The 20,028-nt window shown below is 38.4% G+C and overlaps 1 protein-coding gene across 2 annotated transcripts in view; it reads left to right on the top strand.

Annotated features, from left to right (window-relative positions):
* myo7ab (myosin VIIAb) overlaps positions 1-20,028 on the top strand; it is a 68,772-nt gene that overhangs the window by 15,997 nt on the left and 32,747 nt on the right. For both annotated transcript variants that reach the window (XM_062048987.1, XM_062048986.1), the window contains exons 5-14: positions 5,800-5,984; positions 6,094-6,215; positions 10,446-10,588; positions 10,674-10,787; positions 10,846-10,999; positions 16,050-16,126; positions 16,192-16,311; positions 16,388-16,533; positions 16,604-16,814; positions 16,885-17,020. In XM_062048987.1, coding sequence (XP_061904971.1) covers positions 5,800-5,984; positions 6,094-6,215; positions 10,446-10,588; positions 10,674-10,787; positions 10,846-10,999; positions 16,050-16,126; positions 16,192-16,311; positions 16,388-16,533; positions 16,604-16,814; positions 16,885-17,020 — 1,408 coding nt within the window. The remainder of the gene's footprint in view (positions 1-5,799; positions 5,985-6,093; positions 6,216-10,445; positions 10,589-10,673; positions 10,788-10,845; positions 11,000-16,049; positions 16,127-16,191; positions 16,312-16,387; positions 16,534-16,603; positions 16,815-16,884; positions 17,021-20,028) is intronic.

The following is a 20,028-nucleotide window of genomic DNA, read 5'->3' as shown; positions in this document are numbered from 1 at the left end:
AAAAACTAACTTTAATAATGATTTGGAGTGCATGAGAAAGTAAAAAAAACTAGTTCTCTTTAATGACATGGTAAAAAATTGGATTAAAAATACATAAGTTGTTCTGCAAAAACCTGGTCAACTTGACAGTCGCAGCTATGATCATTAGCTGTGTTGTTAGCATTGCGTTGTCGTTCCACCTTGCTCATGCTTGACCTGTGTTATTCAATGTCAAAGATGAAGTTCCCCAAAAGAGTTGATCTCCGCTTTGTCCAAACAGCTGCTGGTAGCTGATAGCAGTCTTGATAGACTGAAGTGCTGCGCTGATGATAAAGCAGCGCCAAGATTAGCCACCTCATGTTAGCCTTGTTCACCTTTAACCTGCTTGGGAACAATAATTCTATTGATTGCCACAACATCATTCTAGAAAATAAGACAAATTTTGCACTGTAATATACTTTATATAAGGGGTTCTTAACCTTTTTGACCTCAGGGCCCAACTTTTTCATTACAGAGGGGTGCGGGACCAATCATATATTCACACTGAATTAGTAATACTACTCTTGATTTTAATCATATTCAATAACTTACAGTTTAACAGACTAAATCTTGTACAATTATATGAAACCATGTGTTTATCACAAATATTATAATTAAGGCATAGGTCAGAATAATTACAAAAATAAATACTAATACTGCAAAAACTGATTAAGAACACATTTACATACAATTATGCAGTGCTAAAGTAAGTCAATTCAAACTAAATTAATATTAAATAATAATAATAATTAGGGATGTCCGATAATGGCTTTTTTGCCGATATTCCGATATTGTCCAACTCTTAATTGCCGATACCGATATCAACCGATACCGATATAAACAGTCGTGGAATTAACACATTATTATGCCTAATTTGGACAACCAGGTATGGTGAAGATAAGGTCCTTTTTTAAAAAATTAATTAAATAAAATAAGATAAATAAATTAAAAACATTTTCTTGAATAAAAAAGAAAGTAAAACAATATAAAAACAGTTACATAGAAACTACTAAAAATGAGTAAAATTAACTGTTAAAGGTTAGTACTATTAGTGGACCAGTAGCACGCACAATCATGTGTGCTTACGGACTGTATCCCTTGCAGACTGTATTGATATATATTGATATATAATGTAGGAACCAGAATATTAATAACAGAAAGAAACAACCCTTTTGTGTGAATGAGTGTAAATGGGGGAGGGAGGTTTTTTGGGTTGGTGCACTAATTACAAGTGTATCTTGTGTTTTTTTATATTGATTTAATTTAAAAAAAAAAAAAAAAAACGATGCCGATATTAAAAAAAACGATACAGATAATTTTCGATATTACATTTTAAAGCATTTATCGGCCGATAATATCGGACATCTCTAATAATAATAATACGTATGTTTCTTAAGTGCAATTGAAAATACGGAGTCACCAGTTTAGTCATAATTTTTGCGCTTAAGAAACGTCTCTGTGACTTTAACTTCAGACTTGTTTGTTTGATATTGTCCTTACTGCCAAATGTGGTGGAAAATTGTATTCGAACTGAGTACCGCTGCATCCCATACGAACCACAGCTGAAAAACAGATCTTTTTTTGGCGGTCCTCTAGGGGGCGCTCTATGGTTAAAAAAAAAAACTCTGATAGGTATCATGCATGAATAAAGTGCTTAATTTAAGCCAAAAACATTTAGAACATTTAAAAAAAACATTTTAAAGCAGAAAGCCGCAATTTTTGAAGCATGATTTAGCGAGGGGCGACAGTACATTGTTATTAATAAGTATGTGGCTTGTACAGCCCTTTGAGACACTTGTGATTTAGGGCTATATAAATAAACATTGATTGATTGATTGATATTATATGACCAAACTCACACGCATTACAAACATAGCAGCTAAAATCATCGGCCTACCCACACCCAACATTTCAGATTTAAACCACAGGTCCATCATTCGACTGGCAAACACGATATTCCAGGATATCACTCACCCACTACACCAATACATCACCCCACTACCATCAGGGCGCAGGTACAGAACCATCAAATTCCGGAGGGCCCCTCCTCGGGAAAAGCCTTATCCCTGCGGCTATAGCCGCCCTAAACAGCAGGCCCAGCCAACCTGTCTGACAAGCCTGTAAATGTGTTGGTCATGTATGATGTCTTTTTGTTACTTTTGTTCGTGATGTGTAATGTCTATTGTTTAAATGTACGGCAGTGAAAATGAATTTAAAATATATTGTTACAACACAGCAGCAACCAAACCAATGTTGTGATAGCGATAAGGAGCAAACTGCTCAGTCAGCATTAATAGTGATGATAATGATACTCTACTTCAAATGCAGCTACTGCCATCTTGGGGAGTTCATTAAAAAGACTATGTGAGGATGTTGCCTACAGCCACAGCTGTTAATGCCAAAGTTTTTAGACTCGGCACGAATTACAGACATTTTCTGTTGTATAGGACGCACCTGGCAACCATAACGTTCCGTAATGTGCAGAACTCAGTAGAAACATCAGACAATATGATGGTTGTTTTGCTCTTTTCTTATATAGACAATTTGTAGGGGAAGAGTGGGTATGACTTGACACATAGCGCTGTCTAACGCAGTTTTTTGGAGCTTCACCTGCTAAAACATTGTAACTACTGATGGAGTTTCCTGCAAATTTGCATTTAATTTAAATTTTGTCTTAATTTTATTGTTTGTTTCCAGTTTGGCAAGCATGCGGTGCAGCTTTTTCAAACTTGCACTAGAACACACACTTGTAGTTAGGGATGGGTATTGAATCTGGTACTTGTTTGGCACCAACCGATTAACGGTGCCAGATTTTAGTAGCTTGTGACGTCACACCCGGTTACCGACTCAGCCAAGCTCTTTGCACTTCGGCGATCACTCCAGCAGCACTGAGAGTGGACTCAGCCAAACTACCTCTAGGTCAGGGGTGGGCAATTAATTTTTTACCGGGGGCCGCATGAGCAACCCGAGCACTGCTGGAGGGCCACATCGACAATATTTCAATTAAATTTTGCTCAATATTATTTTTGATATACACCGTAAGATAAATAATAATAATAATAATAATAATAATAATAATAATAATTAATAATAATACTTTCATTTAACCTAACTTAACTTTATACCAAAAGCACTACTTTGGAAATCATTTGTACCCCTTTCAGAGATCACATTTAGTTCCCCTTAAACATCCTCATGTTGCACAATGAAATGTAAGCATAGGATGAAGTGTGCATTCCTGTAACTTTCTCAAGTAACAGCATTCCATGATTAATATAAATAAATTAACATGAATAATAAATGACTGTAAAATAAGCACACGTGTGACTGAGGAGTCATGGTGTAACTTTGTGTGGTGTTTGAGTTGTCCGACTTTGTGTGTGGCCATAAACGCACCAGTGGTTTAGTGCTATGCGTGTTGGTGACAGATGACAAGTTGGTTTTGGCCTGGTTTGTACGGCAGAAAATGACTAGTTTTTCGAGATAGAAGTGTTATACTCATGTTTTTAGTGGGGTTATGGCCGAATATAAACAGTTTTGTTCAATAAAGTGATCGATATAATTCCTGGCCTCGAAGCATCTCGATAGACGTTACAATAATTGAACGGTGTTGACGAACACCGTTAGGGCCGCTTGTTGTCACTGTCACTCAAAGTTGCATTGCAAAATTACACAGAATAAATGTGTTTATTTTGTTTAGAATTCAGATGGGATTTGATTTGGTGCGCGACATATATTTGCTGTACGCAGAGGACGCTTGAGCAGTGCGCAATTGCGCAGGCGCGCACCTTAGAGGGAACGTTGCTTGGCAGTCCATGTCTTGTTGAAAACACGCCATTCGTCATCAACTTTTCTCTTTTTAGCGTCTCGGGTGTAAACCGTGCATCACTTGTCGCTGTGCACCTTCACTCACAGGTTACACACGGACATATGCCCATAAATAACACTTTTCAAAATAAAAGCAGCACAGTTGTATTGCACGCACGACATAGATGGTTTTTCAACTTTATTTTGTAATTTGTGATTGCAGCTGTTCACATTTACTCACAATCACGCACGCACATACGTCCACACGGAAGTAATACAAATAACGCGTTTCAAAACAAAAGCAGCACCGTTGTATTGCACACTCGACATAGATATTTTTTTAAATGTATTTTGTAATTTATGATTGGCCTCACGCGGGCCGGACAGGGACGCACAAAGGGCCGGATGTGGCCCGCGGGCCGCAGAATGCCCAGGTCTGCTCTAGGTAATGTTGTAATTTTCAATGCCAACAAAGAAATTGGCTTAAAAAACACTCCAAAATACGTTAAGTAATGCTTCAGTTTTCTAAAAATGCCCTAGCTTGATGCTAATATACATTGGCTTTGCTATTGACATGCTAGTGATTAGCATTAGCAATTTTACATGGCAATTTCAACGCCTTAAAATTTGTCAATTAAAACTACAACTAAGATTAATGCTACAGACAAACAGCTGGTGCATAATAAGTACAATACTTACAGTATTAACACTTTTTAGGGTGCAACAGACAACAAAGACCGAACTGACCGACACACCATAAGCTACACACTACTGCCATCTGCTCTTTTGGACTTGCAACTGCAATTGCAACCTGGTGTCATACTTGCAAATGAGACACAAAAGTGTGATAATGAAACAAGATATAACAACTGGACGGCAGACATTGGCGTTGTTAGGCCTATTTTAGGGGGGCTCGAGCCCCCCTAAAATATTCTTAAGCCCCCCTAAATAATTTGGTGTTATATTTATTTTTATTTTTTTTAATTTTATTTTTTTTACAAATACATGCCGACATATTCATTATAAAGTGGCCCAAATATGAGTTTAAATAAATAGTCATATAACCTGTCATTATTCACTCAGTTTCCCCTCACTTCATAGCGTAAATCACCAAAAAATTATTCCCGGGCGCGGTACCGCTGCTGCCCACTGCTGCCCACTGCTCCCCTCATCTCCCAGGGGGTGAACAAGGCGATGGGTCAAATGCAGAGGACAAATTTCACCACACCTAGTGTGTGCGTGACAATCATTGGTACTTTAAGGTAGACAGCCCCTTTAGTGTGTTGGTATCCAATCAATTCCACTTGTTCATATAGAAAATGCCCACATCACTCAAAATCCAGTCCGCATTTTCTCTGCGACCTTGCTTGCGGTCCTTGGACTTGTTCGTATAGAAAATGCCCACAGCACTCTTGTAGAATCTATATAAAGTAATATACATTAGCCTAATGTTAAAATAATGAAAAAAACATAATAAAATATATTTGTTTTATTGTATTGTTACATTAATAGCTGTTGTATTATTATAGGATGGCTTGTTAAACACTTCATAGGATTTTCAGAGGGAGGAAAAACCAAGACATTTAATATAAAATGTAAAATGAAGAAAAAAATGGTTAAAAGCCATCGTCCCGGGGAGCATTTCATTTCGTCCCGTGCATTTTTTAAAATAATAATAATAACAATAAATAATTTATAAGTCTTTGTTAGCCGTTTGTGAAGTTTTGTGCTCGTGCGCTAAGTTCGCTCCCGTCCTGTGCATCTCCTGGGGGCTAAGCCCCCCCTGTCCTTAAAAGCTAGTGACGCCCCTGACGGCAGTTATCAGAATCAGCTCATTTTAAATGTTGCAATAAAATAAATTGACAATTAATATTGATTAACGCACAAGGTTAAACGTGAAAGATGAAAACGCTCAGATGTATTTAAACTTAGAAGCCAAAACTGGAGATTTGTTTTTGGTTCCTCCCCCTGCAGACGTACACGGGGTCCATCCTGGTGGCCGTCAATCCCTACCAGCTGCTGCCCATCTACACGCCCGACCAGATCCGCCTCTACACCAACAAGAAGATCGGCGAGATGCCGCCGCACATATTCGCCATCGCCGACAACTGTTACTTCAACATGCAGCGCAACAACAAGGACCAGTGTTGCATCATCAGGTGCCCACTGATTACTGTTCATTGCACAGCGTTGTATCCCTGCCACGTTCCTGGCTTTTGGCATTTCGCATCGCATTTAGAAATTTGTTTTTTTTCCTTATTCTGACAGCGGCGAATCCGGAGCCGGCAAGACGGAGAGCACCAAGCTGATTCTTCAGTTCCTGGCAGCCATCAGCGGGCAGCACTCCTGGATTGAGCAGCAAGTCCTGGAGGCCACGCCCATCCTGGAAGGTAAGCCCAGATCGATTGAAGTCATTTTGGCATGACTGCGTGTGTTTTGAACATCTGCACGCACAAAGGTGGAAATGTTTCAAAACATCCACCTCTATTGTGTTGCTTGCATTAAAATTTCTCTGATAAATACACCACACGGTGGCGCTGTTATCAAACCCCCCATAAATCAGATTGACTTAAAATGTCTCTACAACATGACACACATGTTCTGGTCCTGTCCCTGTCTGAAAGTCTACTGGAATAATATTTTTAAACATCTTGCAGATGCACTAAATTTTAAGTTGACGCCTTGTGCAGAATTGGCTATTTTTGGAATTCCACCAACCTGTCCAAAAATTAAGCCGACTTTAAGGGATAGTATCGCCTTTGCATCATTGCTAGCTCTTGGAAGGATTTTGTTGGAGTGGAAATCACAGTTTGCCCCCAAGGCCTCCCTATGGCTTAAAGATCTCATGTTTTTCTTAGATCTAGAGAAAATTAAATATAATCTGAGGGGTACACCAAAACAATTTGACTTGACCTGGGGCTGTATGATTAGTCACATAGCTAAATTAAAGACACAAATGTGACACTCACTCTTGACAATGAACCTTTCCACTTACCTCAAGTCTCTTTTTGTTTTTCAATCCAATCCAATCCACTTTATTTATATAGCACATTTAAACAACAAAACTGTTTCCAAAGCGCTGCACAACAATATAAAAAACAATATTAAAAACAATATTCAAATATTATCCTTAGCTCCACCAATGACTTATTAAAAACTAAATATAAAACCAATATAAAAACAGTGTAAAAATAAATATGATTAAAAACGATTTTAAAGGGTAAAACCAATTAAAACAGTAAATAGAAATCAAAATGTATAAAAAAAACCACAGAGGACAACAGAGGATAGAGGACCACACATCTCACGTAGTGTTAAAAGCCAAAGAATAAAAGTGGGTCTAAGACGAGACTTAAAACACTCCACTTTTTATTCAGTGACACTTCTCTGTATGTTTTTTATGACTATAGCGGAGGGTTGTTTTATTTTATTATTTTAATTCATTTTTATTTTATTTTATTTTTTATTTTTTATATTATATTTTTTTGGGGGGGTGGAGTGTCTGTTTCTCAGTACCTGCATTATGATTTTCCTATCAAATAATGTTTTATTTTTTAAATTTATTTATTTTTTAAATGTCTCTACTAAACACCTGGTGTAATTTTAGGGTTTTAGTCGAATCACCACCAAATTTGGTAAGTTTCTTTAAGGGACTGACTGGCACATGAGTGTAAAATTTTAGCAAAATTGGTTGGAAACATGACCACCATTTAACAAAAAGGGGTGGGACTTAGCAACTAATTGTCCATAAGCTATTGACCATTTGTGTAATAAAGATAAAACATTGAGCCCTGCGATGAGGTGGCGACTTGTCCAGGGTGTACCCCGCCTTCCGCCCGATTGTAGCTGAGATAGGCTCCAGCGCCCCCCGCGACCCCGAAGGGAATAAGCGGTAGAAAATGGATGGATGGATGGATAAAACATTGAGTATATATGTATTAAATTTATGTTAGTATAGCTTACAAAGCATTTCGACCACAGCCTATAGGGGGCACCACTAATATAATTTACAGCGTGGGGCTGTCTGACTGGTGGGCCGCATTGGGCTAAAAAATTTGGCCGGAGGTCGAAAGCCAACTGCATACGAAGAAACCATATATATATATATATATATATATATATATATATATATATATATATATATATATATATATATATATATATATATATATATACACCGTACAGGCAAAACATTTGGAAACACCTTCTCTTCATTCAATGCGTTTTCTTTATTTTCATGACTATTTACATTGTAGATTGTCACTGAAGGCATCAAAACTATGAATGAACACATGTGGTGAAATAACTGAAAACATGTTTTATATTCTAGTTTCTTCAATATAGCCACCCTTTGCTCTGATTACTGTCTTGCATATTCTTGGCATTCTCTTGATGAGCTTATCCAAAATACATGAACATAATGATTTGGTGCTTTGACATTGTTTAACACAAATATCCAATATTGCAACAAAATGTATACTGTAAGTCAGAAAAGACCAAATTCATCATAGGATGCCTTTAAGTCAGGGGTGTCCAAAGTGCGGCCCGGGGGCCATTTGCGGCTCGCAGGTCATTTTTTAACGGCCCCACGGCACATTTTAAAAATACGATTGAAAAAAATAAAAAAACATACGCTACCGTTCAAAAGTTTGGGGTCACATTGAAATGTCCTTATTTTTGAAAGAAAAGCACTGTACTTTTCAATGAAGATAACTTTAAAATAGTCTTAACTTTAAAGAAATACACTCTATACATTGCTAATGTGGTAAATGACTATTCTAGCTGCAAATGTCTGGTTTTTGGTGCAATATCTACATAGGTGTATAGAGGCCCATTTCCAGCAACTATCACTCCAGTGTTCTAATGGTACAATGTGTTTGCTCATTGGCTCAGAAGACTAATTGATGATTAGAAAACCCTTGTGCAATCATGTTCACACATCTGAAAACAGTTTAGCTCGTTACAGAAGCTACAAAACTGACCTTCCTTTGAGCAGATTGAGTTTCTGGAGCATCACATTTGTGGGGTCAATTAAACGCTCAAAATGGCCAGAAAAAGAGAACTTTCATCTGAAACTCGACAGTCTATTCTTGTTCTTAGAAATGAAGGCTATTCCACAAAATTGTTTGGGTGACCCCAAACTTTTGAATGATAGTGTATAAAGTGGTATAAAAGAGCAAACTGGTGAAATGTGACAAGAAAATGTTGCGATGTTTACTCTAATAACACAAAGCTGCCTTGCAGGCTGTTTCTTTCTTTAAAAAATAAAATGAATCAAAATCAGTGTCATTATGAATTATTAACCTATTCAAGGCTCCATTTATGTCACATTAAATATTCCACTTTGAGATATTTTTGGGGGAAAATGTTGCGAATTTTGTATTTGCCATACAAAAAAACTGAGCTGTTTTTTTTTAAAGAAGGGCCTAAAACGAACAAACAAAAAACATAAACAACAATAAAACGTATAATTGACGGATAGATCTGAAGTTGATCTCGAGATTATTGTGTTAAAAGTAAACAGTAAAAAAAAAATCATAACTTTTTTTTTTAAACTTTAATGATCCCTGTGGGATCCCCAATAATTTTAGTGTGATTTGTTTTTAAGTGTCATTGCTCAAAAAATAATAATGAATTAAAATCAATGGTTTGATTGATTGATTGATTGATTGATTGAGACTTTTATTAGTAGGTTGCACAGTGAAGTACATATTCCGTACAATTGACCACTAAATGGTAACACCCGAATAAGTTTTTCAACTTGTTTAAGTCGGGGTCCACTTAAATTGATTCATGATACAGATATATACTATCATATATACTATCATCATAATACAGTCATCACACAAGATAATCACATTGAATTATTTACATTATTTACAATCAGGAGTGTGGAGGGGGGGTGGGGATATGGACATCAAGTAGTGGACATAGAGAGGTGTTATGAGTTATTGCCCTTTTTAAGGCTCCTTTATGAATCAATTTAAGTAGACCCCGACTTAAACAAGTTGAAAAACTTATTCGGGTGTTACCATTTAGTGGTCAATTGTACGGAATATGTACTTCACTGTGCAACCTACAAATAAAAGTCTCAATCAATCAATCAATCCATTATTATATGATCTCAAATATTCCACTTAACAATTTTATTGGGTGAAAATATTGCATATTTTGTGTTTTTTCCCAAAAAAAACAGGGTTTTCTTTGACAAAAAGAGCATACAACTTAAATCTTTAAAGACTTTATATTGACTGATAGATATACCTAGTATTGATCTCGAGATTTAAAAACTTGAATAATAATAAAAATAATAATACTGAATAATGACAAATTTTTTATATTTTTTTGACCAAAACCCTTTGGGGTCCCCGGGATCAAGCCTGAGTGGAGGCCTAAATGTAAAAATATCAAAATGGCCCCCGCTTGCTTTGGTTTTGCAGTGTGCGGCCCTCAGTGGAGAAAGTTTGGACACCCCTGCTTTAAGTGTAATACAAATATTTACCATCCATAGCTGAAGATGAAGAACAATTTCAAGCTAAATGAAGGCGAATTAGCCTCTGGACAGGAAGTGCCTCAGGTTCCAGACTGAACGTTTGTGCCTCCTTCTTCGTTTCGCTCAGCCTTCGGCAACGCCAAAACCATCCGCAACGACAACTCCAGCCGATTCGGCAAGTACATCGACATCCACTTCAGCAAGCGCGGGGCCATCGAGGGGGCCAAGATAGAACAGTACCTGCTGGAGAAGTCCCGAGTGTGTCGCCAGGTCGGCGTTGGAACATTTTTAACTCACATTTCTCCAGGGGGGAAAAAAAAATAATTACGCAATCTCTGCTCTTGTTGCTCTCCAGGCACCAGATGAGAGGAACTACCACATTTTCTACTGCATGCTGAAGGGCATGAGCCAAGAGATGAAGGCCAGGCTGGGCTTAGGTCTGGCCAGGGACTACTGCTACCTCACCATGGTGGGTGAGAATAGCAATGGAAGCGTGCTGACATCACTGAACCAAACACTGCTTTTAGGGTAAGTGCACTGAGTGCGACGGTCGCAACGACCTGACGGACTACTCCAGCATCTTGTCAGCCATGAAGGTCCTCATGTTCACCGAGACGGAGACCTGGGAGATCTCCAAGCTGCTGGCGGCCATCTTGCACATGGGCAACCTGAGATTTGAGGGCAAGTCAACGCCTAAGACACTTGTTGTAACACCCACTTTTCAACCGCACTAAATCAGTTCCAAACTTCGTAGCATAACATTTTTGCTATAGATTCCTAAAAACAGCAGAGTGCCCCCGTGTGGAGGTCTTGCACCTCCGGGTTCTTTGGACCACCAATCATTGACATGCCAGGCTCTTCCATGGGTACAACAGTGCTTTATTGGCAGGATTGTGCAAAAGTCTTTTTGTGCTTTTCAGCAATTGTCTTTAGTCTCAATCGAGCACGTGAATGGTTTCTCTTTAGAGTGTCGTCTGTCTTGCTCTCGTTCGGGCTCGTGCTTCACCAACCGCCATCAACCACCCTCTCTACTCCTTCCCGGCTGTTGCCTTTAACAGAGCGACAGGTGATTAGATAAACGCGCCCAGGTGGGCCATCTACGCACCTGTCGCCGATCTCGAAGCCGGTCCTGGCACACCCCGCTTTGCTGCAGGTACGCAGGCCACGCCCCCCCACACCCTGACATACAGGCAATTTTAAAACCAGCAAAGTGTTGCTGTCACAAAGAGCAGGGGTGTCAAACTCGTTTTTATTGAGGGCCACGTTGCAATTATGGCTGATTGTAGCAGTGAATATATATATATATATATCTTTAATCTTTAAATACAAACGTACAATAGCCTCGTTACACAGTTTGCCTAGGTCAGTGTTTTTCAACCTTTTTTGAGCCAAGGCACATTTTTGCATTGAAGAAATCCGGAGGCACACCACCAGCAGAAATCATTAAAATAACGAAACTCAGTTGACAGTAAAAAGTCGTTGCCGCAATTGTTGGATATGACTTTAAACCATAACCAACCATGCATTACTGTAGCTCTTGTCTCAAAGTAGGTGTACTGTCACCACCTGTCACATTACGCCGTGACTTATTTTGAGTTTTTTGCTGTTTTTCTGTGTGTAGTGTTTTAGTTCTTGTCTTGCGCTCCTATTTTGTTGACTTTTTCTCTTTTTTTGGTATTTTCCTGTAGCAGTTTCATGTCTTCCTTTGAGCGACATTTCCCGCATCTACTTTGTTTTAGCAATCAAGAATATTTCAGTTGTTTTTATCCTTCTTTGTGGGGACATTGTTGATTGTCACGTCATGTTCGGATGTACTTTGTGGACGCCGTCTTTGCTCCACAGTAAGTCTTTGCTGTTTTCCAGCATTCTGTTTTTGTTTACTTTGTAGCCAGTTCAGTTTTAGTTTTGTTCTGCATAGCCATCCCTAAGCTTTAATGCCTTTTTTTAGGGGCACTCACCTTTTGTTTATTTTTGGTTTAAGTATTAGATACCTTTTTACCTGCACACTGCCTCCTGCTGTTTACAAGATCTACAAAGCAATTAGCTACCGGCTGCCACCTACTGATATGGAAGAGTATTACATTACATTGATGACCCCCCACAAATAAATACGTAGAAACATTTTGTTGCATTATCAGATATTAAAGTCTAGAACATACGCAACTGCATGAAATAAATGTTTCTGTCAAATTTGAAAGAACTAATACATATAGCAAGAAAAGGCTTTATTATTTCCAGTTTTTAACGGGACTTAAATTGACGTGGTGGGCCACTAAAAGGATGTGGCGGGCCAAATTAAATAATGTGGTGGGCCCCCACATAATCGAGGTGGCGGGCATTGAAACAGTGAGACTGACACATTAAATGATGTGGCAGGCCATCTAAAGCGGGGGTCACCAACCTTTTTGAAACCAAGAGCTACTTCTTGGGTACTGATTAATGCGAAGGGCTACCAGTTTGATACACACTTAAATAAATTGCCAGAAATAGCCAATTTTCTCAATTTACCTTTAACTCTGTTATTATTAATAATTAATGATATTTACACTTAATTGAACGGTTTAAAAGAGGAGAAAACACGAAAAAAATGACAATTAAATTTTGAAACATAGTTTATCTTCAATTTCGACTCTTTAAAATTCAAAATTCAACCGAAAAAAAGAAGAGAAAAACTAGCTAATTCGAATCTTTTTGAAAAAATTTAAAAAATAATTTAAGGAACATCATTGGTAATTTTTCCTGATTAAGATTAATTTTAGAATTTTGATGACATGTTTTAAATAGGTTAAAATCCAATCTACACTTTGTTAGAATATATAACAAATTGGACCAAGCTATATTTCTAACAAAGACAAATCATTATTTCTTCTAGATTTTCCAGAACCAAAATTTTAAAAGAAATTCAAAAGACTTTGAAATAAGATTTAAATTTGATTCTACAGATTTTCTAGATTTGCCAGAATAATTTTTTTGAATTTTAATCGTAATAAGTTTGAAGAAATATTTCACAAATATTCTTCGTCGAAAAAACAGAAGCTAAAATGAAGAATTAAATTAAAATGTATTTATTATTCTTTACAATAAAAAATAAAAAAATTACTTGAACATTGATTTAAATTGTCAGGAAAGAAGAGGAAGGAATTTAAAAGGTAAAAAGGTATATGTGTTTAAAAATCCTAAAATCATTTTTAAGGTTGTATTTTTTCTCTAAAATTGTCTTTCTGAAAGTTATAAGAAGCAAAGTAAAAAAATTAATACACTTATTCAAACAAGTGAAGACCAAGTCTTTAAAATATTTTCTTGGATTTTCAAATTCTATTTGAGTTTTGTCTCTCTTAGAATTAAAAATGTCGAGCAAAGCAAGACCAGCTTGCTAGTAGATAAATACAATTTAAAAAATAGAGGCAGCTCACTGGTAAGTGCTGCTATTTGAGCTATTTTTAGAACAGGCCAGCGGGCTACTCATCTGGTCCTTACGGGCTACCTGGTGCCCACGGGCACCGCGTTGGTGACCCCTGATCTAAAGGATGTGGCAGGCCACATTAAATTATGTGGCGGGCCACTAAAATGTTGTGGCGGGCCACCCAAAGGATGTGACAGGCCACTTCAAGGATGTGGTGGGCCACTTTAAATGGTTACAAATAGAGATGTCCGATAATGACTTTTTTGCCAATATCCGATATTCCGATATTGTCCAACTCTTAATTACCGATTCCGATATCAACCGATACCGATATATACAGTCGTGGAATTAACACATTATTATGCCTAATTTTGTTGTGATGCCCCGCTGGATGTTTTAAACAATGTAACAAGGTTTTCCAAAATAAATCAACTCAAGTTATGGAAAAAAATGCCAACATGGCACTGCCATATTTATTATTGAAGTCACAAAGTGCATTATTGTTTTAACATGCCTCAAAACAGCAGCTTGGAATTTGGGATATGCTCTCCCTGAGAGAGCATGAGGGGGTTGAGGTAGGTGGGGTTGGGGGGGTGGGGGGGTAGGGGGTAGTGGGGTGTACATTGTAGCGTACCGGAAGAGTTAGTGCTGCAAGGGGTTCTGAGTATTTGTTCTGTTGTGTTTATGTTGTGTTACGGTGCGGATGTTCTCCCGAAATGTGTTTGTCATTCTTGTTGTGTGGGTTCACAGTGTGGCGCATATTTGTAACAGTGTTAAAGTTGTTTATACCTTCAACCTCAGTGTGACCTGTATGGCTGTTGACCAAGTATGCCTTGCATTCACTTGTGTGTGTGAAAAGCCGTAGATATTATGTGATTGGGCCGGCACGCAAAGGCAGTGCCTTTTAAGGTTTATTGGCGCTCTGTACTTCTCCCTACGCCCGTGTACACAGTGGCGTTTTAAAAAGTCATACATTTTACATTTTGAAACCGATTCCGATAATTTTGAAACCGATACCGATAATTTCCGATATTACATTTTAAAGCATTTATCGGCCGATAATATCGGACTGCCGATATTATCGGACATCCCTAGTTACGAAGGGTTAATCTTATATAAAGGATCTTTGACCAACGTTTTTGCAGCAGCGTTCTTGTCATATTCTGGAAACCTTTAACTAGCTTATGCATTAATTTGAAGAATCTTTGACTAGTGTTTTTTCTAGTAGCAAAGAACAAACAATTATGAAACAACGTCACCTAATGTGTTTGCAGTAGTTTTTTGAATACCCCTGTCATATACATGATCTCTGATTTGCTTACAAAGTGTTAGTAAAAGATCTTTGACCAGCTTTTTTGCAGTAGGTCCTAAAAAACTGCAAAGTGTTTGTCATATTAAGAATCTTTGATCCGCACAAACATATTTATTATTTTGTATAGATTTTTGACTACACTGTTGATGCAGTGAGATAAAAATGTGAAGGTTTAAAGTAGGGATGTCCGATAATGGCTTTTTGCCGATATCCGCTATTCCGATATTGTCCAACTCTTTAATTACCGATACCGATATCAACCAATACCGATATCAACCGATACTGATATATACAGTTGTGGAATTAACACATTATTATGCCTAATTTAGACAACCAGGTATGGTGAAGATAAGGTCCTTTTTTTTAAAAAATTATAAAATAAAATAAGATAAATAAATTAAAAACATTTTCTTGAATAAAAAAGAAAGTAAAACAATATAAAAACAGTTACATAGAAACTAGTAATTAATGAAAATGAGTAAAATGAACTGTTAAAGGTTAGTACTATTAGTGGACCAGCAGCACGCACAATCATGTGTGCTTACGGACTGTATCCCTTGCAGACTGTATTGATATATATTGATATATAATGTAGGAAGCAGAATATTAATAACAGAAAGAAACAACCCTTTTGTGTGAATGAGTGTAAATGGGGGAGGGAGGTTTTTTGGGTTGGTGCACTAATTGTAAGTGTATCTTGTGTTTTTTATGTTGATTTAATAAAAAAAAAAAAAATAAATAATGTTTTAAAAACGATACCGATAATAAATAAAAAAACGATACCGATAATTTCCGATATTACATTTTAAAGCATTTATCGGCCAGGCCGATATTATCGGACATCTCTAGTTTAAAGGTTCCGTGTTGTTTATTGGTTGCTTTATGAGTATAAATCAGCAAAACTCTTCCGCCGAGACGGGCTGCGGTAAATTGCAAATTCCCCCAAGTATCTTTTAAACTTCAATAATTATAGTAATGTCCGTTTAATTATGTTGTCTTTCTCTCGTTCCCATCAGCCCGTACGTACGACAACCTGGACGCCTGCGTGGTGGTGAGGTCACCTGACCTGGTCACTGCCGCGTTGCTCATGGAGGTGCGTTACATTAGCGAAGAGGTCCAAATATCGGGAACGATTACATATTTTTTGATGCTTTGCAGGTGGAACCGAAGGACGTGATGGTGTGTTTGACCACTCGAACGCTGATCACGCGTGGCGAAAGCGTGGCCACGCCGCTCAGCGTTGAGCAGGGCTTGGATGTCAGGGATGCTTTTGTGAAGGTTTGGAAAACGCCAAACGCACACTTCGGGATCTCGAGCCAAAATAGCTGAGGTCTAGTTACGTTCCCCAATGCAGGGTATTTACGGCAGGTTGTTTGTTTGGATCGTGGACAAGATCAACGCCGCCATCTTCAGGCCGCCGCCCTGCGATGACAACAACGTCATGCGCAGGTCCATTGGCTTGCTGGACATCTTCGGATTTGAGAACTTCTTCGTCAACAGGTCGGCGAAAAGAAAGCGTCCGCACGTCTTTGCCGGTTGCCGTTTATGCCATTTTTGTGTCCGCCGGCAGTTTTGAGCAGCTGTGCATCAACTTCGCAAACGAGAACCTGCAGCAGTTCTTCGTGCGGCACGTCTTCAAGCTGGAGCAGGAGGAGTACAACCTGGAGGACATCAGCTGGCAGCACATCGAGTTCACCGACAACCAGGACGCGCTGGACATGATCGCCAACAAGCCCATGAACATCATCTCCCTCATCGACGAGGAGAGCAAGTTCCCCAAGGTACGGAGGTCGGGGGGGAAAAAAAACGTAGTCTTCTGTGATTCCTTGACGATTCTTTGTCCTCCGCTAGGGAACCGACTCCACGATGTTGTACAAGCTCAACTCACAACACAAACTCAACTCCAACTACTTTTCCCCAAAGAACAGCTACGAGAGCCAGTTCGGTATCCAACATTTCGCTGGTGTGGTGCACTACGAGACCAGAGGTGAGTCCAGCCTCAACCTACAGCAGCCTGCACTGTGCTCTTGTGCAGTTGCCATGCCGACCCCTCCGTCACCATTTGGGTCCATCTTGGTATTTCTCTGCCGAAACCAAAGTTCCCTCTAATTGCGCACTGCTCAATCGTCCTCTGCGCACGGCAAATCTATGCCACGCACAAATTCAAATAAAAAAATTAGCGCATAACAATTTTCGACACGACAGAGAAAACAGTTTTCGTCATCATTGTTCAAATATTGTAACGTCTGTCGAGACGCTTTGAGGACATGAATTCCATCGATCACTTTACTGAGCAAAACTCTTTATTGTCGGCCATAAACACATCACCAAAACATTAGTAAAAAAAATGATATCTAGCAAAAGTGGTCATTTTCTGCAGTACAAACCAGACCAAAAGCAACTTTGTTATATCAACAGCAGCCGCTCGCTCTTTCTCACTTGCGCCAACACATGCACATATGGCACTTAGCCAGTGATGCGTTTACAGCCACACAAAAAGTCGGACAACTCCAACACCACACATAAAGTGTCATTCCAGGTCGTTACACTATGATTTACCAATCAAATGTGTGCTTATTCTAGTGTCATTTATTAGGAATCTTAATTTATAAATATTAATCATGAAATGCTGTTAGTATATTAAATAAATACTAATAAAAATATATTCTTTACAAACAGGAAATTGCAGGAATGTACACATGATCCCCTGCTTACATCTCATTGTGCAACATGTGAATGTTTTAATGGGAACTAAATGCAATGTCTGAAAGGGGTACAAATTATTTCCAAAGCCGGACCTCCACCCAGACAAACAATACAAGTACACAGTTCATGAAAAACAATATTTGTTGTTATTGTCATTGTAAGTGGGCCTAAACACTTATATTAGAAAAATAACCTCATGGAAATGACTGCTGTCATTTGATGATAATAATAAGAGAATGTTGTCTGTCTATCTGTGTTGGCCCTGCGATGAGGTGGGGACTTGTCCAGGGTGTACCCCGCCTTCCGCCCGAATGCAGCTGAGATAGGCTCCAGCACCCCCCGTGACCCCGAAAGGGACAAGCAGTAGAAAATGGATGGATGGATGGAGATTGAACTTGTTATTTAGTCAGGTTTGGGACAGGTGTGCTGCTGGTGTAGCCACAGTGTGCACGTCTGATGTTGCTCACATGGGCTCCACTGAATGCTCAGGGAGTTTTTGCGTTTGCTCACACACATGAAAAATTAAGTTAAAGTTAAAGTACCAATGATTGTCACACACACACTAGGTGTGGTGAAATGTGTCCTCTGCATTTGACCCATCCCCTTGTTCACCCCCTGGGAGGTGAGGGGAGCAGTGGGCAGCAGCGGTGCCACGCCCGGGAATCATTTTTGGTGATTTAACCCCCAATTCCAACCCTTGAAATTAGAGGGAACATTGGCCGAAACCTTGTTTGCATTGTTTTCCGTCGAGTCAATGATTGCCAGCTTCCTTCGTCGCAAGCGAACAATGGCAAATAATAACGGATACAATTGGGGAGTGTTGCTGCAGCTGGAACTAACTACTGTGTTGTAAGTCCCTTTCATTGCGAATGTTGATCGGAAATCAGTGAAGGCGTCGTGAAAAGTGGGCTGTTTGTGTATGAACAAAGCCAGAGTGGATTTCTAGTTGGTTGTCAACATTCTTTAGTGCAGGTTTCTTAACCATAGGGCCGTGGCCATTTGTCGGGCCGCGAACACCGCCAAAAAATATGTTTCTCAGCTGTGGTCCGTACGGGCCGCAGCGACGCTCAGTTGTAATGCACTTTTCCACCACTCGTGGCAGTAATGACGATCGCAAACAAACAGGATAGTAAACATAAAGACGTTTTTTAAGCGCAAAAATGATGACTAAAGTGGTGAAGCTGTATTTTCATTTACACTTACATTTGTTTACAGTTTAGTTAAGAAACATATAATTTAGTGTACATGTTTGTATGTAAACTTATTTTTCGTCAGTTATGGAGTGAAAAATTTCAAGAGAAAATTTGTAGAAATTTTAAGTTAAAATGGGGAATTTTGAGTTGCTGCGGATGTGCTGCATCGTATATCACGTTTTGTTTTTAAAATGTAATCTCTGTAATTAAACCCGGTTTTCATTAAATAAATCACTTTGGAATGTTTCCAAAATTCCCAAATTTAACTTCCCGTAGAAATGAGCCAGACATTTGAGACGTTTTTCCACCCCCTTGCAAACCTGATCATCGCTGACATGTGCACTTTTTCTTCCTGTTTGGTGCAAAATAAGCTTGAAAATAAAAGCCCGGCAGTATCAACCTGGATCTTACACCAATTAATTTGTAATTCTTTACATTGTTAGTCACCGGAAGAAAGTCTGTGTAGTGAAAATATAAAAATAGAAGAAAATATAAAATATTATATGAAAAAAAGGGCTGTCAAAAAAAAAAACGGGCTAACTGATGTGATTAATCAAAAAGTATTTATTGCAATTATCATATATATACACAGATTAATCAAGCTTTTTTTTCTTTCTACCTTAACCGTGGATTGTCACCTGGAAGGTGGCACTGGTTGTTATACGTTCAGTGATCAGGTCAATGCATATGTCAGTGCAAAGGTGAGTGAGTAGACGCTCGCTGGAAAATTTCCCTCCAAAATACACCCTGACTGGACTTAAGATAAAACTGACACCAAGTTTGGAGCAAATAAATGATGTACATTCGAGTAAAACATTTTTTTAAGTTCTTGGATTATATTCTGTTAATAAAATTACATTTGTTTGATAATTAAGGGTCTTTTTTAAGTTAACTTAAATTAGGCAAACAAGTAATAACCTGCTTGATTAATTAAAATTCAAAAGTGTGATTAATTTGATTTAAAAATAATGAATTTGACAGCAAAGTAAAAACACAAGAATGAAAATAAAAGCATCAAATAAAATTATCCAAAATGTTGTCTAGTGATTGGTAAATGAGTCCTCAGTGAGTGTGTGGCACACTTACTGGCTGTATT

The sequence above is a fragment of the Entelurus aequoreus genome, linkage group LG05 (genome assembly GCF_033978785.1).
Source record: "Entelurus aequoreus isolate RoL-2023_Sb linkage group LG05, RoL_Eaeq_v1.1, whole genome shotgun sequence".
In the NCBI taxonomy this organism is placed as follows: domain Eukaryota; kingdom Metazoa; phylum Chordata; class Actinopteri; order Syngnathiformes; family Syngnathidae; genus Entelurus; species Entelurus aequoreus.
Note: the sequence above shows the minus strand (reverse complement) of the source record. Positions and strands in the feature narration are given on the sequence as shown.